The sequence below is a fragment of the Panthera uncia genome, unplaced genomic scaffold (genome assembly GCF_023721935.1).
Source record: "Panthera uncia isolate 11264 unplaced genomic scaffold, Puncia_PCG_1.0 HiC_scaffold_166, whole genome shotgun sequence".
NCBI lineage: Eukaryota > Metazoa > Chordata > Mammalia > Carnivora > Felidae > Panthera > Panthera uncia.
In genome coordinates this window covers 1-18,105 of record NW_026058316.1, presented here as the reverse complement: position 1 = coordinate 18,105, position 18,105 = coordinate 1, and the positions used below count along the sequence as shown (strand labels likewise).

The window sequence follows — 18,105 nt, the reverse complement described above, 5'->3', positions numbered from 1 at the left end:
TTTTTTTTTAACACAGAAACAAAAGGATGAAATCATTAGCATCAATTGGGCACATTCAGTGTAGATTACTGACATGCCATTGTTATGAGGATAAAAGAAATATAATTAATAAAACCCACCCAGCCCGCCTTTTGTGCTTCCATGAATTCTTTATTGGCATCTGCATCTATCTCATCCACAGACGAGCCCTCTCTCTTCATTGCCCTGGACATCACTAAAATGAACCGTGCAGAAAATCACTCCCAGGATCTGGAAACTCATCTTTTTCTGCTGCAATTTGTCTTTTGATGCCTCCGTTTTCTCCCTCCCAGGGCAGAATTAGCAGTGCAGCACAAGGTTCCATTCAAGGAAGAACAAAGCCTGGCCCAAGTTCCCTCCCACCGAGGACCATGTCGAGGGCCACCCTGCAGGGCCAGTTCCCTTTCAGGCACCAGCCTTTGTGGGGCGGGGGGCTTTTTCTGAAAGTAGCCCTGGAATCACACCTGCCCCACCTCTGGCCTTGGCATGCGGTACATAGGCTGAGTGTCAAAGGTCACCCTGAGGTCACCAGGCAGCCTAGAGGACCAGGGGGAGGTAGGGCAGGCTTTCAGCCCACCTGCTTGCCAGTTTGACTTCTGCCCTGTGCACTGTCACCCTTGCCCCGTACCCGGCCTTGCTGCCTTAAAGAAAGAAACCTCCTTTGCATGACAGGAAGCAGGGAAGTTCCCTGAAGTGTACTGCAAACCTAAAAACACCGCAAACCCGTCTTTCATCACCACCTGGATGACTGTTTGAAGAGAAACAGAAAACAACTCTTAACCCCTGAGAGGCTGGGCTCGCACTGAGAGAACATGCCGTGGCCTCCCGCTCGCTGGGCAGATGAGGAAACCCAAGCCCGAAGTAGGTAAGTGACGAGCTGAAAGCCCCATGGCCCTTGGGAGGACTCTACTGAAAATCCAGGAATCAAACACAGTGCCCGTGGGAGGCAGGCAGGTAAAGAACATGTCCTTGGACACCAAGATACTTTGTCCTGGTGTTAGACATATTCAAATATCTGACGCTTCCAGGGAGAGAGATGCTCTGTCACTTTTCTTGAACCTTTCTATTTTCTGCATCCATACTGTTTTCTCACTTTTGCTGGAGGTAGGGGTGCAAGCTGTTTGTCTTCTGCAGAAGATTGGCAGTGTGTAGGTAAGGATCAGCAGCAGGGAGCCCCAAGCCAGTGGCAGGGGTGGTGGGAACTCTGGTGCCCTGCCGGGTGCTGGGCAGCCGCAGCTCTGTGTGAGCTCTCCCAAGTTGTAGGTCAGCTCAAATGCTTCAAAACCTCCTTGCGGCCCAAACACAACAGAACCCCACTTGGCAGTGCAAGACCCACAGACCCAGACTCCTGCACAGAGCTGGAGGGGGCTGGGGTGGGTGGAGGACACAGAACTTCAGAGGGAGTGCTTCAGACCAAGGCATCATCTCACATGGACTGAGTGCTCCTTCCTTGCCTACAACAAGGTATAATTTGGTTAGGTGCTTAGCAAGAGGGGCATAGAGAACTTTCTGGACAACCGGAGGAATGGATTTGTCTGTCTAGCTGTCTTTCCGATGATGCATTGGAGCCTGAGCTTTTGTATGTCGTCCCACCCTTGCGACCCCTCCAGGAATTAGAATTCATTGGTGTGGGGCTCCTTTGCCCAGAAAAACACTAGAACAGTAACACCAGTCTCATTCATTTCTGTTAAGGTCTTGCTTTTCGATCTTAATGTTGGTCTTTTGCATATGGAAGATAGCAGGTATTCTCCTGGACATGGGAAAGTGAGAAATTTAATGAAAGTGACTGCACATGTAAGAATCCATCCATCTCCCCATTCATTCAGGGAGAACATATTTTTAATAAGTACCTATCATGTGCCAGGCCCTGCAATCAGGTGCTAAGCAATGAAATCAATAGGCAAGCAATCACTGAAAAATAAAAAGATGGGGGTGAGTTTGTATGGGCATGTGCCTTTTAAACTACTTAAGAGATACAATCAGACGAAGTAGCCCTGTACAAAAACCAGCAAACATTTTGTCTATTCATGTTACTGAATGCATAGAAAAAATTCCGGAGCAAGGTATGCTCTTTTAACATGAAAACTATTAAGAATGGTATCTCTGGGGGGGGTGGTTCGCTTTCGAGGTTGTACATGTTTGTGGTACTCTAATTTATTATAACAAACATGCTCCGCTTCCATAATCGGAGAAAAAACAAGAAAGTTAAATAATCGCAATTTGAGGGGCGCTTGGGTGGCTCAGTCAGCTGACCGACTTCAGCTCAGGTCATGATCTCACAGTCCGTGAGTTTGAGCCCCGCGTCGGGCTCTGTGCTGACAGCTCAGAGCCTGGAGCCTGCTTCAGATTCTGTGTCTCCCTCTCTCTCTGCCACTCCCCTGCTCATGCTCTGTCTCTCTCTGTCTCAAAAATAAATAAAAACATTAAAAAAAAAAAAGCAATTTGAATAGGAAGAAAAGATGGCGGTACCAAGTGCTGGAGCAGATGTGGGAAGGCAGGAACTCTCACACTCCCTGGCTGGGAGGATAAATTGGCGTAATTTGGGGAATTAGCTGACGGCATCTAGTCAAGTTGCAGGAGCACATGGCCTTTGACACGGCGATTCCAGGTCTGGTAATGTGCCCGGAGGAATCCACACCCATGGCACACGTGTGCACAAGATGTTCATTGCAGCATTGTCTGTGACGGTGAAGGAATTGGTGACCTATGTGTGGACCGGCCCGGGCGGGAATATATACACTGTGAGATATTCACACAAGAAAACTCTATCACAGTTCAAAATAAATGAATCCAACCCTACGTGCGTCCGCATGGGTATAACTTGAAAATAATGTTGAAAGAAAATAGGAAGTGGTGTTATTATATGTAAGGTCTGATTCCACTTGTGTGAATTTTTAAGACACTCAGGGCAGTGATTCTGTAAGGCCATTGCTTATGGAGCCAAATATAAATGATAAAAGTCTAAAAATATGTGTGGGAATCATCCACACTGACCTCAGAGTGATTGTTTCCTCTGAGAAGGAAAGAGAGACAGAAAGCTGACGGGGCTGGGGAGGGAGACAAGGGGGCCCTTCAGTGGAGTCTTCACTGGTATAGTCCTTAAAAAAAAAAAAAAGATGTGAAGCCAATTTGGCGAATCTGGTAAGTCATTGTAGTATTTTCTGAGCTTAAACATTTTTGCCTGTCTGATGCATGTGAGCTGTTTTGTTTTGCCTTCCCCTGATGACTTGTGAACTGAGTGGTTTTCCTATGTGTATTGTGTATCCTAGTTCCCATCTTTCCTGAGTGTATGAACAATGGAAAGTGAAGTAAGCAGTTCCCCTAGAAGATGCACGTTGCGGTGATGCACAGGTGGAGGCACCCTTCAGGCGGGTGGCTCTGCAGGTGGGGAGCAGGGTGAGCCTGGCAGACTGGAGATGCAAAGTGGGAGACAGGAAGGCACAGGGGGAGGCGCCAAATGAGTGGTGAGCTTGCCCAGGGCTGGAATGCCGAGGGCAGTGGACCTGAGGCTCCTCCACCTTGTGCCTGGAAGGAATGATACCTGGTGTGTAGCTGGGGGCCTGGGAGAGAGAAATCAGAGAAGTGAGAAGTTCCTAAGGGAACAGGTGGGGGGGGGGGGGCAGGGTTCACTAAGTGTGGCAAAGATGCCCTGAAGGGTGCTATTAGGTTTGCCTCGTGGGGGTCTTGGGTGGCCTTGGTGAGGGCGGTGTGTGGTGCGTGGGGACAGAAGCCCAAAGCTCGGGAGACAGAAGGTATATGTGACACCAGAGCCCAGCAAAGAAATGACATCAGTGTGGGCCAGACAAGAGTGGTCTCCTGCAGGAGGTGAGGATCTAGCTGACTGGATGGGTTGACAGGCAGAGGTGCAGAGGCAGAAGTCACCGTGGCCTGAAAAGCGATGTTGGGAAGTCCTTCATGCAGGGCCATTCAGAAATTCCTGATGCATGTACTACATTTTCCCAGGGCACGTGGAGGCAGAACTCTGGGCTTGTTTCTTCAACTCCTGCCTCCTGACGTTGCTCTGAGCACATCACCATCCTTTTCACAAACACCAGCTCCCTGCTGTCCATACATATAGGGACATCAGGCCTGTGTCCAGCTTGACACATAAAAGCTCATTGTGATGTGGCCTCTGTCACCTCCTCTGCCTCATCTCCCACTTCCTACACCGACTCGTGACGGCTCTTCACTGGCTGCGGGGGAGGACAAAACAACCCCCTGTCGAACAGAAGTACTGTCCCTGCAACAGACCCGTTCCGTGCCCCCAGACTCCGGGATTCTAGCTGTTTCCTGGTCTCCCTGGCTCACCTGAGCTGTACACCTGCACCCCATTGCTTTGGTCTCTAGCACTGGGCATGCCCAGCACGCAGCAGGAGCTTGCAAGTGAGGGCGCCTCATATCATCCTAGGGAAGCCCCCATCAGAATAGAACTCACTGCACAGTCAGGTGGTACAGTTTTTGGAATTGGCATTGATCAGGAGAAGCGATTTAAAAGACAGCTGGGGGTGGGGGTGGCAGAAGGAGTATTTATTTAACTCAGGACACTATTGCCCTCCTGTCTGAGGCTCCTGGGGAATAGTACCTGGTAAGCCTGTGAAACTGAGCACATTAGAGTCTTCTGGAGTTAAATTTGGAATTGGGATGAGTTAGGAAAAATCTATGCTCATTGAATACAAAATGCAATTGTCTGTCAGTGCAGGGACTGAAGTATCTGCAGCAAATTATATTTAAGACTCTATTGTCACAGGCAGATTAGCTAATGCTTGATTTTAAGTATAGGTTTCTAATGCTATTACTCCTGGTTAGCTCTGCCTGGCAGGTAACCTTGTGGAACAAATGACTGCATTGCTTGAATAACATATTTGATCAAACAGGACAATTCTTTCAAAAATTGAGTTCTCTGTGGCAATTTGAGACCTGTAATCAGCAAATTAGATGATTACAGCAGGGATAAAAATAGTCTTCTAACAATGTCCAAGGTATAAATGTGATTTGAATTTCAAAATGTTGAACATGTGGTAGGAAAATGCACGGTTGGGTAAATATGACTAGACATTATCAGATTTGATTTCTCTTTCCAACTCTGCTCTGAGCTACAGCCTAATTTTGCCCGAATAAACTCCAATCCCGTTTGTGTCTGAGTTAGAGGCTAGAAGTGGATCTCGCACTGTGCTCCAAACCTTAAAGGGCTCAAAAGCTTTACTTATCTGCCTTTAGGAACTTAAAGTCCATGTATCCCCTTGGTATGAAACCCATGAAACAATGAGCTGTCCAAGTTCCACCCAGGGAAGATGGCATTGGAAAGCCTTCGACACGCACTACCCGAAGACCAGTGTTTTCTTTCTTCGGCACGGGGGGGGGGGGGGGGGGGGGGGGTGGGCAGGCAGACGCCAGAGCAGCTCTGGTGAGGTCTAGCCAGCGAACTGCGAGCTGGGGCAGGATGTGAGGATGTGGTTTGCTCTACCACAATCCAATCAGCCCTCATGGTTGGTCAATAAGTTACTCTTAGTTTCTCCTGTAAGACAAGGAAGTTAGACTAGGGGCCACGTCACCTCCTTCTCCGGGTCCTTCCTGCTCACCATCTCTGCCTCAGAGTGTCTGTCCACCCAGCTTGACCAGAGCTGCCATTTCCACCCCTGATGTCTGTCGGGCATTAGCGGGCCTCACCTGGTTTTAGCCGAATTGCGGAACAAGACTGACTTGGCAGTTGGGTATGCAGAGCCAACCAGTGAAGTGTGTACTAACTACTAGCAAAAGGAGCTCCTTAAATCAGGGAAACTTGAGTTTCCTTACTAGTGGCTCTTAGGGCTCCTGGCAGGGCCGCAGAAAATATTGATTACTATGAATTTCACTTATCCATCCAGGACTCATCCTTCATGAGCCCAGGTGATTCCCATGGCAACAGTGTCATTTAATAAAAACAAAAACAAAACACCGATGTCCAGAAACGCAACACTCTTAAGTTTACATGTAAGGCATTCTCATCTCAGTGGATCCGGTAATGCTCCGCGATACAAGGGCCAAACAGCCTATGAAGTGTTTACTTCAAACGTGCTTTCAAACCAGTTACCTCACATGTCAAGTCCTCACACTTACCTGAAGCTTTGAGAAATAGAAATGTTTTTCAGTGCCACAATTTTGCATAGAAAATGCCAAGTATAAATTAACCACTTTCAGGATTTTTCCAACAAGTTACTTCCAAATGATCACCATTTAGAATTCACTGCTTTTTAAGGTGGGAACATCTCTGCCTAAGATGAAGAAATAACTAGCTAGGAGTACCATTTGACTAAATACCATTACATGTAGATTTATAATGCATTTTTTAGGAAAACTGTATTAAAGCTTAGAAAACTAGAACATCACAAGGTGAAAAGAGTAGGGTCTCTCTCCAACTTTGTCTATAATATGGTACAGTTTTAAAATGGCTGTTTTTCTACTTCAGGCACGATTTTGCAAAATGAGATAAAATACCGAGTCAAAAATAAGTGGGATTTATTTGCTCATTCACCCTCCCTTTTATGAACCCATACACCAAAGCACTGCAAGGAAGTGGAACACAAAACCTGACATGACCACCACTATGAGAATGTTCAACAAAATGTAATGTGAACTGTACACATTAGGCCTTAAAGTGGACAGTGGCTTCCTCCATTAGCAAGGCCCATGGTGACTGCATCGATGGTCACAGAACAAGACGGTACACTGACATCTGGCCTTGAGCTACATACAATGTTACTTTACATTTTCTTCGAACTATAGTTTTAGGCTACATCATGTTAACAAGTTCTCCAAACAAAAGTTCTTTAGGTTAAGATTTGAGTAAGGACGAAGAGCATTAAGTAACACTAATTACAGATTCTTTATGTCCTTTGGCCTGTCCTGGGGCAGAAATTATACCTAGGAATCCTCTCGGATGCAGACATGACTCCCCCACTACTGCCACAGCCCTCCAGTGAGCCGCCCCTGAGCAGGGCATTGTGGGAGAAATACCAAATGGAAGCCTCATTCCCACTTCAGGGGACCCGTGGGAGGCCTTCGAGGCTGCACCTAGAGCTCATGTCAAAAGTTTTCTTTTAAATATATTTGCTTGAAAGGTGTGAGCTTCAAGAAGTACGAAGTTAAAAAAGAGAACCTGGTATAGCCACATTCAAAGGTGACTTCTAACTTAAATGATCAGACATAGCTCATAAAACCAGCTGTCTCAAAGACAGTGTTATCTTTATTAAAAAACGGATAGACATAGCAGCACTTACAAAATAACAGTTCATAAAAGGCATTGTATATTGTCAACTGATAGTGTGAAAAGGGCAGGCCCCCAGCACAGCTGGTTGTGGGCTCCACATCACAATGCTCACAACCACCTGTTCCACTCAATACGACACAACCCAGAACACCCAAGGGGAGACCAACGGCAACGTGGCACTCCTCGACTTCAAGCCTTTGTTATCTGTGTGAATAGTCAATCAAGTCAAGTATCACCCTCCTTAGCAGCATCTGGAGCACTCATTGGTGTTCTGGAGGTGGCTGGTGTACTTGACCCACTTATTTAAAAAAACCTAAGCGTTCAATAAAAAACACTTCTCCCTGTCCAATGCCATCCACAGAAACACTTCGGTTGCGGAAGAGACGTGCTCTCCCATTTAAATGTCTGTAAAAGCTAATGCGGGCCCCTGCCGCGGCGCACAGAAGAGAACTTGGAGCAGGCACTTCTGCACAACTGTCTTTGGTGGAGAACGCTGGTGTGGTCACGCTGTCCCCTGCCCACTGCTCTGCTTCTTGCTGCTCTGTGGGGGAGTGAGGACCCCGGTGGGGAGAGGAGAAATCCTGTTTTGTTCAGACAATATGGCTTTCTTTGCTTGGGCTTTGTCCTGTTAAGAACAAAAGTGACAAATGTTAAAATGGAAGAGTGTATCCTTTGGGCTTCGCGTTCTGTGTGCTGTTTTCTAAGGAAATGAGGGGAAAAAAATAGCAAAGAACAATCTAAAAGTCTCTGGTCTACATGCTATTCAGACACAGCATCTACTGACCGCAATTTTCTTTTTTAAGGAACCAAAAGAATTGGACTCTTTCTGGGCTATCTGGAGCCTGCCTGAAGAAAAGTGAAGAGGCTATTTAAGCAGTTTTAAGGAATTTATCTGGGAAACGAGGAAGGCTACTGACCAGCAAATCCAAGCTGTTTATATGGGTCTGGATGTTGTGCGCATCTTCAGCAGGAACTCCCCTGAAGTGCTTAAGTTTTGAACTTCCTGTCTCTCTTATGACCATGGCAAATGGAACCATCCACTTGACACACTTCTCTATATCACACCACTGATACCCTGCAACGAAAATAAATTTTAGGCTCGATTGGTTTGGAAGTTTACTACACCTTGTGAATGGACCGGAAAAGCCAACGTACCTGAAACCTTTTGCATCAATTCAGAGGAAGAGAAATGATACAAGGCAGAAGCAGCAAGTACACCATAGGGAAATTCTAAGCAGCCAACATCCAGGACACAAAGATCTAAAAGCTATGGAGAAGAAAAAGAACACTGAGGCAGATGGCCAACATACATCCCTTCTAGAGTTAATCTAATGACGGGGTAGGCAGCCCCACAGAGGTAACAGAGCCACTTACCTCTGCAATCTGTATGAAGATTTGCTGGGGATACTGTGGTAGGAGCACTTCATATAAATCATTTAGATATGCAACCTGCATATATACATTCAGCCAGGACACAATGGTCAGGGGACTTAAATGCCACTTAAGGGCCTAAGGGAAAACAGACAAAAGAGACCAATGGTTGAGAAAAGAAAAAGATATTTCTGCTCCCCTTGGGCCTCTAAAGGAGTTCAAAATGCAGCCATGTTCCACGCCACAATGTGTCCAGCTGGAGAACACCTAGGCGGATGCACTCACACGAATGTGGAAAAGCTATTATGTATGCATTTTTTAAAAAGGACTGAAAAATTAACTTGTAACCTACCTTCATAATGATTAATTCCATGCTAAGAATTTCCTCTCCTGAACAAGCCCCATCTGTGACATACGCAAACTGGTGCAGCTTTGGAGGATAGATTTCCTAAAAGGAAATATAAGGGAGAAACAACTAGCAAAAATCTCTAATAGTTTTAACTTATAATGTACATCCAAATATTGTTTTTAGTATTCTACCAGGAAAAGAGAAAGGGAGCACCATGGAATACATATAGGGGCTACTCTGCTGGTCAAAATGTGTTCACTGTGAAAGAAACAACTCCCCCCACCCCAATAAAGAAATGCATAAACACAACTTCTATTCAGTGGGGAGAGTTTTGAAATTTTCACCTTTTTAATACCTTTAGCAACATGTTTGCAAGTTAGGCCCATCCACCCTTCTAAGCATTCCAAAAAATTTTTTTTTTTTTTTTTAACATTTATTTATTTTTGAGACAGAGAGAGAGACAGAGCATGAACGGGGGAGGGTCAGAGAGAGGGAGACACAGAATCCGAAACAGGCTCCAGGCTCCGAGTTGTCAGCACAGAGCCCGACGCGGGGCTTGAACTCACTGACCGCGAGATCATGACCTGAGCCGAAGTCGGCCGCCCAACCGACTGAGCCACCCAGGCACCCCAGCATTCCAAAATTTTTAATCCTCTTGGGTCAAAGTTCAATTTTTTGGCTTAAAGTAACTACATTAACTTAAACATTTTATAGACTCACTACTTCTCTCACTTCTTGGTTAATTTCTAGCCCTTTCTGCATGTATCTTTACTTTAGATGACCTCAAATTAGAAAAATGTAGACAAAAAGTTGGCCTCTTCCAGTAATCTCAGAGGATCTCAAAAAACGGCATATGCTACATAACATTTGAAAATGATTTACCTCAAGTTTGGCAGCAATAAATAAAGATGAAATCCCAATAAGCTGTAAAAGTGTTTTTACGATATTTTGTTGCGTTGCCATATACCGATCAAAGAAATCCTGTGCCAAGTAAAATGTCTCTCTGTGAAGTTTATAGACTTCACACACCTGAAAAAACAGTAAGTTTTAGAACAGTTACTTGAGGAAAAAAGAAAGACAAAAACAAAAAAAACAAAAAAAAAAAAAAACACACACAAAACCCAAAAACCAAAAAACAACAAAAACATAAACATTTGTCATGAGTTTTGGTGAAGGACAATATAACCAAATCAGGAGAGACAGAACTTTGCTTTTCTGAAAGGATTGTTACCTTGCTTGTCCCCAAGCACGTACACAATGAAAAACTAGAACTCGCATACAAGGATTAAGTGTTCTATGATCTACATTAATAATAATAATAGTAAGAGCAAATGTTCACAGGCAGGGGAAGGAAGGTATGTTCATTGCCTGGTACAGCAGCATTTTCATGGAAAAAGTGTGAACAATTATCTCAAACTGTAATATCAGGACCATGCCTGCCCTGCCCACCTCATAGGATTGCTGAGAGACAGGGGAAAATGGTGTGCATGAGGGAGCTGAAGAAGACCAAGGAAATATTAGACCTCAACTCATCACCACCATCAAATGTCTGTTTATACATATAAAACTGCTATTCCTAAACAGGCCTTCCCATGTATAAGTGTTAACTCATGGGGTTAAGGCACCAGAGAAACAACAGAACATTAATAGAAAATTCCATCAATCACCAAACAGTGTTTCTAAAGTCCAGGCTAGGGCATATTTAAAGTCAGTTTTCATAAAGTAACACAATTACAATCTGATCAGAAGTGAAACTAGAGCTTCTGTCCTCTCAGGAACAAACTCTCAAACTTGTGTCACCCGGCTCACAACTGGGCACACAGCATGAGCGCCACCTTTCCCACACGCGTGCTGACTTCCTCGCAGGGCTAGAGGCTGAGAAACAGCATCACTGCACACAAGCCTCAAGTATTGTCTCAGCAAGGACAAAACGGTTACCATTCTTTTCTATCTTTTCAATGGTATTACATGACTTTTTTGACGGACTTTCAGAGAAAAACCTTCCTTAAAGTATTTGGCATCAACTGCATAATACAAATAGAACTTCCCAGTCACAACATCTAATGAGTTGAAGCGTGGGAGAATGCAGCACACTACACATCTAATGCTTCAAGGAATTATAAATTGACCCAAAGGGCCCACAAAGTCTATGTGCCACAGTGGGCCTGTGGATGGCACCTGCAAGGCCTCTAGTTTCAAGCAGTCATGCCAAAGAACTCAGTACAGAAAATGTTAATATTTTCAGAGACCAATAAAGAAAAGCGAATTGATAATGGTAAAAACAGCTATCTTTTCTTGCCTATTATGTAAGCTGCACTTCATACATACTATTTCTAATCCATATAAACTCTGCAAGGAAAATACTGGTAGCAAATATTACAGATGAGAAAACCAAGATTCTAAGTTAAGTGACTTGCCTAATGAAGACACATAGATGGTGGCAGCAGGGGATTTGATTCTAGGATGAGCATAACTGGGGTACGAATACCCCTGGACACACACTTTCCAAACAGTACAGAGCAGTTTGTTTTTAGGGAATATTTAGGCATGCAACTTCCTTATGTCCTTTTCCACAAAATGGATCTGCCTGAGATGTCCTTCAACATCACAGAAGATGTTGAACATCCCATTTCTCATCACCCAAGGCTCACAGAGGTGTCCAGGAAGCACCCTGAGGCACTACTGAGTCACCCACACTTCCTCTCAGAAAGAGGTACACTGCCCATACAGTATCGCTTTTTATGTTTAATTACCCATCAAAATATGTAATACTTGTTCTTTTTCTTAATTCATTTTTTTACTGTTTATTTTTGAGAGAGCAAGAGAGAGAAAGACAGACAGTGTGGGGGAGGGGCTGAGAAAGAGGGAGACAGAGGATCTGAAGAGGGCTCTGCGCTGACAGCAGAGAGCTTGATGTGGGTCTCAAACCCATGAACCGCGAGAGCATGACCTGAGCCCAAGTTGGGTGCTTAACTGACTGAGCCACCCAGACACCCCAATACTTGTTCTTTTGATCAATTGTTGCAGAGAAGTACGATAGTGTGGCCAATAAAAGAATTAAACGATATATTTTGTTAAGAGGATATTCTGTGGGGAAAGGGAAATGGATTCTAAAGAGTTAAAAAGGAACAATGTAAGCTCTCTGTTAAAGATAAGCCTGTTCATATATTTTTAAAACTTATGATAGTGGCTATCAAATAGCTGTTATCTGCATTCCGCTGGATATATTTAAAAGTAATTTAATTAACAAAGACCAAATATCAATATTTACAGTTAAATGGAAAATAGAACTTCTGGAATTATTTGAGCTTTGAAGAAAAAAATTCGATGCCAACTTAAAAACAGGTATCTAAGAGGTAAAGAGACTTCAGAAATTCTAAGGTAGAATGCAAGCAAAACGTTAAACTGCTGTAGTATATATACCACAGCCTCAGAGACACAGAATGTGTCGATGGGATGAAACGCACAGAGATCATAACAACACAGAAGATTCCAGAAGTGGTCGATGCTTCCAGTCAGCAGGAAGACTCAAGCTCACCTCCATTAACCAATCCAGAAGAATTGCTCGCATTTTAGGCTGCAGGAGAGGGTGCCGCTGCATAAAGTGCTTATCCCTTAAGTAGGTCTTCTCCTTGTTTAACATGATTTTCCAAACCTCGTCTCTATTTGCCCAGCTACAAAACACACAACCAAGTGAAAAACAACAGGTAGGTGTCAATATGCATCCATTCTAACTTGGTGAGCTTGAGCACAAGGAGGAAGAGACCTGGAAAGCACGTGGTGGTCAACTTACTTCAGTATAGGCAGTGGTGAGGCTCTGGAGGGCATGAAACTCTGAGGCCCACAGGTGGAACTAGGGTACGTTGGCTCATCCTCTTCTTTGTCAGGTGTAGGAATCAAGGAGCAGGGGTTTTCACACACTGAACTGCCATCCCAAGGCTATAGAAGGAAAACGTATTTTTAAATGTTTGACGCGAGCCAGCTATTTTTGCATTCATTGATTTGTAGAACAGCTAGCAAAACAGAAACTGCCTTAACACTGCAGAGCAATCTCCAGACCTAAATATATATTCTGGCTTAAAGTAAGATGAATATGGAACGGCGAAGGAAAAGCCACAGTGATAACCCCAGGCTTTCGTTTCATTCGTCTTTGACTTAGGAGTCTGTACAGTAGATATCTAAGAAAACTCCAAAGTCAGTAGCATTTGGATCCTCCACACTGTCACACTCGTAAGAAGTACCTGAGCAGTAAGATGGATGCAAGGGGGGTTAAGATAAAACACCAACACCTCTTACAATACAATATGAACCAAACCGAACCACAAATTCATTTGCAGGCCAGTAAGACACTGTGCATAATTTCTGAAGTGTCTCGTGGGATTATCTGGTCACAACTCAAAAATTTGCTTAACAAGTACAACTAATTTACAAAAATTTCTTAAAAGTGAAAGAATTTCCAATAAAAGTATTTAGTTACATAAGCACTGCATATTCACCAGTTACGCTTGTGAAGATCAAAAATGTAAACTGATTACCATCTATATTTAAAGTCTCCCCGTCTGAAAACAAAAACCCATCGAATGTGCATCTTTCGGTATTACATAATGGGGACCTTTTGTTTTCCTTAACTCAAAACAAAACAGAGTATCTGCCTAGTTAAAACCAAATCCAGGAATGGTCACAGGATATACTAAGAAGCCTGTGGAGACAGAAGCCAGATACCCCTGAAGACCTTTGAATCCTGCCCCCAAAGTCTTGCAAAGAATAAGATTCAAATAACTGACAAGTGAATAAACCATCATTAAAAACCCAAACAATTTGCTTTTCTTGTAAAGGTTCCAGATCCTTAATGTTATTCAATTTTCAATATTTGGAATATACTAAGGTCATTTTGCCATTTAGAAAATTTTCTCTTTAAAGCTACTCTGTTTATCATCCTACTCTGAAAAGAAACCTATGATTGACTCTTTTGAATTATAAAGAGTGATTTTGTTGACAATATGGCAGGTAACAATCCCACCAGCACAGAAGTCTTGGCATTTTTTTTTTTAACACAGACAGCTCATGAAGGTTGACTAAAGAAAAGCGACAATGGGATGACTAGAAATAAGCATGGGGGGACTTGGGCTCCAGGTGCTGCCTGGAAAGTATGGTAGAGGGAGGCTATCACAGCACACCAGCCACTTTCAGAGGAAGCCAGAGCACTTTCCATGTACTAAGAGAGCAAAGCAGGATAAAGCTCTTCTCCACCCAGGGTGCAAAGAATTGGGCATGCAAATTAGCCATGACAACCCCTGCCAACAGCTGTTCCAGAAGGGCAGCCTCCTCTTCCAGCTCTAGTATCACGTGCTGGTAGCATTTCCTTGACTCAAAAAGGGTCACATTACAAGTGCCTCAAGTTGCTCTTCATTCAAGAATAAATTCTAGTTTTGAAGGCAGAAGCTGGGTGCCACCCTCTACAGCCAGATGGCCGAAATAGCGGAGAGCAGGCTTTGGGGGATAAAATGGTGGCAGTTTCTAACCTGCAGGTTCATAGACAGATTGTGTGAGCCACAGCAGATAAATGAAGGAATGGGATAAGAGCAAGAGACCAATTTTCACTATTTGTAATCACTTCAGACTCCTTATGCCACTTTTAAATAAGAATAGAACTACTTATGTAAAATTAGGTTCTGCGGTCATTCATGGAAAGTCCAGCATTTCACTCACACAAAAGGTCAGGTCTTATGCAAAAAATTAAACAAAATGGATGTGTTAAATGGATTTTAGATAAAAGGGTATTCTTTTTGTTAAGAAAGGTCTAAGGTAAGAATCAAAGGTTCTCTGAGGTCTTGATGAAGCAGTTATAAGGAAGTTAGCGTAATGGCTACAAGTGACTCAAGGCTACTGTACTGTGTTGAACTGTAACTCCCGAGAAAAATTGTGTGTCATTAATAGGCAAAAAGGTTGTGTTACCCCAAAACTCTAGCTTCATGAATCTACACAGAGAAATAACAAAAGACAACAAATGCCTCTGTAAACAGATGGACAGTTTTCAAGCTATCTGCTCTACAAAATGTGCAGAAACCTGTTGTCACTAATCTCTGAACAACCATGAAAATTCCTTCTAGTTAGTGGGAAACGATATGGCTATTCATGTACCACAGTTATCAACTGTCCACAGTTTAGGGATAGGACCACAGACAGCCCCACTTAGGCACCCTAGCACCTTGAGAACACAAACTATTCTAAAACTCTAAGAAGTCAATATGGATGCCTTTACTTCATTCTCAGTTGGAAATTTCAATTCAAACAGCTGGGAAAACAAGCAACCTTGAGTTTCACAAAGTGGAGATCCATTTTATCATAACCCACAAAAATCAAATTGCTTAAGGTTTTTTGTTTTTAAGGAGAGAAAAAGAAAAGGAAAGAACTGGGATGCGCGGTCTCATTTCCTTCCCTAAAGTGAATGAAGTATTTCTTCTTCTAATAGAGAAGGAAATCATCAACCCCTTGTTCAATATTCGGTGGACCGCCCCAGAAATGCTAATTCCTAAGGTCTTATGTGCAGTCACAATTGTTACTTCAAACCCACTGCTTTAAAGCCCTTCACTCTTCCAGAGCCAGCTATGGCTGTTGCTTACTGCCCAACAAAGTGATGTGCAGCCCAGTGCTAACCTAGTTGGAACCACTGCCCTCAGCTCAAATAATACTCCTGCTCAGCTTTTATCCGTGACAGGGTCAGAAGGCCTGATCCACTAGTTTGGAGATAGGTTGCTTCCCCTGCTAGAACCATTAACTATGGTCTCCAGCCATTTCTGGAGGTAGAGAGATAACACAAGCTTTTTCTGGTAGGAGCTTCTGATATTGTAATGATATCATGAGCACGCAGGAAATTTGGCGGTAACTCCATGAAGGAGAGGCAAGAGAAGTGGACTAGTCAATTGAAAAAATGTGTTGAGACACATCTGTCATTACACAGAATGTTCCACTAACATTCTGGCTGAGGCCAGGTGGAGCCCCAGACAGCAGTGATCATTGTAGGTAACTGCTAGATGGGCTGAGAACTTCCAGAAGGGGGATAAAGTTAGAAACCTGACCTAAAGGGGGTGGGAGGGGGAATGGAGGTCCTTAAGCACCATGATGGAAAAACAGTAGCATGGATGGGGAGAATTCATGGTTGCTTATGAACACACACAAACACCCATCATCATACCCAAAGAGCTCTGTGTCAGGAGCCCTCCCCCCAGTTCACCAGCTCAGAGACAAGGCTCTAGGATGAACTCCGCCCCTGATTGCACAGGACTCTGGGTTACTTTCTTCCTCTGAGTCTGAGTTTCCTCAAGGGCAAAAGGAGAGGACTGAGTTATTTGATGTCCATTCTGGTTCTTCCAGACATCAGCGCATATTTGTAATCTCAAAGGTGCTGGTCAGGAACACAAGACCTCGCTGGAATCCCAAAGCTGGCAGAGGTCAGTGCCACTGACAGGCAGAGCTCAGCCATATGTACTGCAGCCAAAGGTAGAGAAAAACCCTTCAGCGGGAGGGTTTTGGAGACTGAGACTCAATTTAACCCACAAAGAGCAGGAGGCCCTCCACCTAGGCCCAATTAGCAACTGTACCTACCTGACTGCTGCACTGGCTTCTCACAGTCCTGTCAATTTTTGCAATTTCTTCATCTGGATCCTGCAAAAACTAACATAAAACAACCCCCACCCCACAAGGAAACACACCAAACAACCCAAAGACAAAAACAGAAAAGAGAGAAAAAGTTGGTTAGGTTATAGGCACCATTTCTGCCAAATGCACCCCATTAACCCCCTAACAATAAACATGTGGTGTATGGAGCCCAGTCTGGTACCCAGGTAAGATTGTGTGTGTGTGTGTGGGGGGTCTCTTCCCCCACCTGTCTCCTTTGTACTCACAACAGCCACATTTGCCTTTCTTTTCCTGGAGCGAACAGAGACATCGGTGCCACTTTCCTCTTTCATGGTGTCCCGTTCCTTTGCATCCCTGCAAAGCCAGGGTGGCACAGAGGTCAGGGTGAATTCTCCCCAAATCTAGGTCCACCCCTCCCCCACCGCTGAACACCCTTCCCGTCCCCCCCAGCGACCGGGCCACTCACCTCTCCCTTCTCTCCCTCGGCATGGCTTGGGGCGTGGGATCAGATCTCAGGCCTTGGGGGCACAAACCGGGCAGTGGGGTGAGGAGGACCAGAGGTGGGGGGCCAGGGCCCGCCGGCCCGCCCCGGACACCCCTCCCCCTCCCGCGCGGGCGGCGGCGGCGGCGGGAGCCTCCCGGGCCGGTCAGGAAAATGGCCGATGGGCCCGGGGTGGCCTGTCACCCGCGGCGCCGCCACCAACCCGCGATGCCGGGTCCGAACCGGGGGTTGGGGGGGGGGGGCCCGGACGCCCCCCCGGAAATCCCCTCCTGCCCATCGCCTTCCTTGGGGCTCAAGCTGCCTCAGTCTCCCCCTCAACACCTTTCCATGGTCCGTCTCTGAGCCACCCTACAGGGGCACCCCACGCTGACGACTCGGGGACCTGGCGACCCGGCCTCGCCCCACCCCCACCCCGGCCCGGCCCGACCCGGGCGCTCTGGGAGTCCTCGCCGCCGCACCGTCCCGCAGCCCCACGGCAGGGCCCTTACCCAAAGCCGTCTCCGCGGCAGGCAGGCGGCACGAGCTGAGGCCCGACGCAGGAGGCAGAGGCGAGCGGGAAGCCGGGAGGCGGGAGGCGGCGGCGGGCCGAGCGCGCGGCGGTGGCGGGATCCGCGCCTGCCCCCTACACCGCGCTGGCGGCCGAGCCGGCTGCTCCTGCGCCCGGCTAAGAGCGGGACATTTAAAAATCCCTGCGCGCGGAACCGGCCCCCGGCCCGCCCTCGCGCCCTCCCGCCACCCTCCGCCCCGCCCCGGCCGCTCAGAGCCCCTCAGCGGCCGCCCGAGGGCCCGGGCCCGCCCAGCAGCCGCCCTCAGGACCGCCCAGCCGCGGCGCAAGCCAGCCGAGGCACTCCGAACCGACGGGGGGGCGGGGCCTGAGCGGGGGCGGGGCTAAGTGACAGGGCCTGCGCGCCGCAGGGGCGGGGCCGGGGCCGTGGCGGGGCCTGCGCGGCGCAAGCTGCGGCGCCGCGCGGGGCGGGACGC

At 46.1% G+C, this 18,105-nt stretch overlaps 2 protein-coding genes and 1 long non-coding RNA gene across 3 annotated transcripts; 2 read left to right on the top strand and 1 right to left on the bottom strand.

Moving 5' to 3' along the window:
* The first annotated feature begins 702 nt into the window (after nucleotides 1-702).
* On the top strand, nucleotides 703-8,955 carry LOC125917291 (uncharacterized). The gene is made up of 2 exons (XR_007456138.1): nucleotides 703-883; nucleotides 8,068-8,955. It is a non-coding gene; the product is annotated as an uncharacterized LOC125917291 (long non-coding RNA).
* Nucleotides 7,206-17,859, bottom strand: LOC125917289 (G1/S-specific cyclin-E1). Its single transcript, XM_049623534.1, has 12 exons — nucleotides 17,613-17,859; nucleotides 17,089-17,140; nucleotides 16,889-16,976; nucleotides 16,590-16,658; nucleotides 12,778-12,923; nucleotides 12,523-12,658; nucleotides 9,867-10,013; nucleotides 8,988-9,083; nucleotides 8,639-8,773; nucleotides 8,420-8,531; nucleotides 8,182-8,339; nucleotides 7,206-7,889 (listed from the first exon to the last, which is right to left on the bottom strand). The coding sequence occupies exons 2-12, from the start codon at nucleotides 17,109-17,111 to the stop codon at nucleotides 7,767-7,769; spliced, it is 1,233 nt and encodes a 410-aa protein (XP_049479491.1). The 5' UTR covers nucleotides 17,112-17,140; nucleotides 17,613-17,859; the 3' UTR covers nucleotides 7,206-7,766.
* Nucleotides 17,110-18,000, top strand: LOC125917287 (proline-rich protein HaeIII subfamily 1-like). The gene is made up of 2 exons (XM_049623533.1): nucleotides 17,110-17,338; nucleotides 17,468-18,000. Exons 1-2 carry the CDS (start codon nucleotides 17,110-17,112, stop codon nucleotides 17,998-18,000), a joined length of 762 nt encoding a protein of 253 aa, XP_049479490.1.
* Nucleotides 18,001-18,105: the final 105 nt, after the last annotated feature.

Coding starts and splice junctions, on each gene's coding strand:
- LOC125917287 (XM_049623533.1), top strand. CDS start 17,110: ATGGCTTGGGGCGTGGGATCAGATCTCAGGCCTTGGGGGCACAAACCG. Junction 17,339..17,467: donor CCACCAACCCGCGATGCCGG/GTCCGAACCGGG, acceptor TCCGTCTCTGAG/CCACCCTACAGGGGCACCCC.
- LOC125917289 (XM_049623534.1), bottom strand. CDS start 17,111: ATGCCGAGGGAGAGAAGGGAGAG. Junction 16,977..17,088: donor CCGAGGGAGAGAAGGGAGAG/GTGAGTGGCCCG, acceptor CTGGCTTTGCAG/GGATGCAAAGGAACGGGACA. Junction 8,774..8,987: donor TGGAATTAATCATTATGAAG/GTAGGTTACAAG, acceptor GTTTTCCCTTAG/GCCCTTAAGTGGCATTTAAG.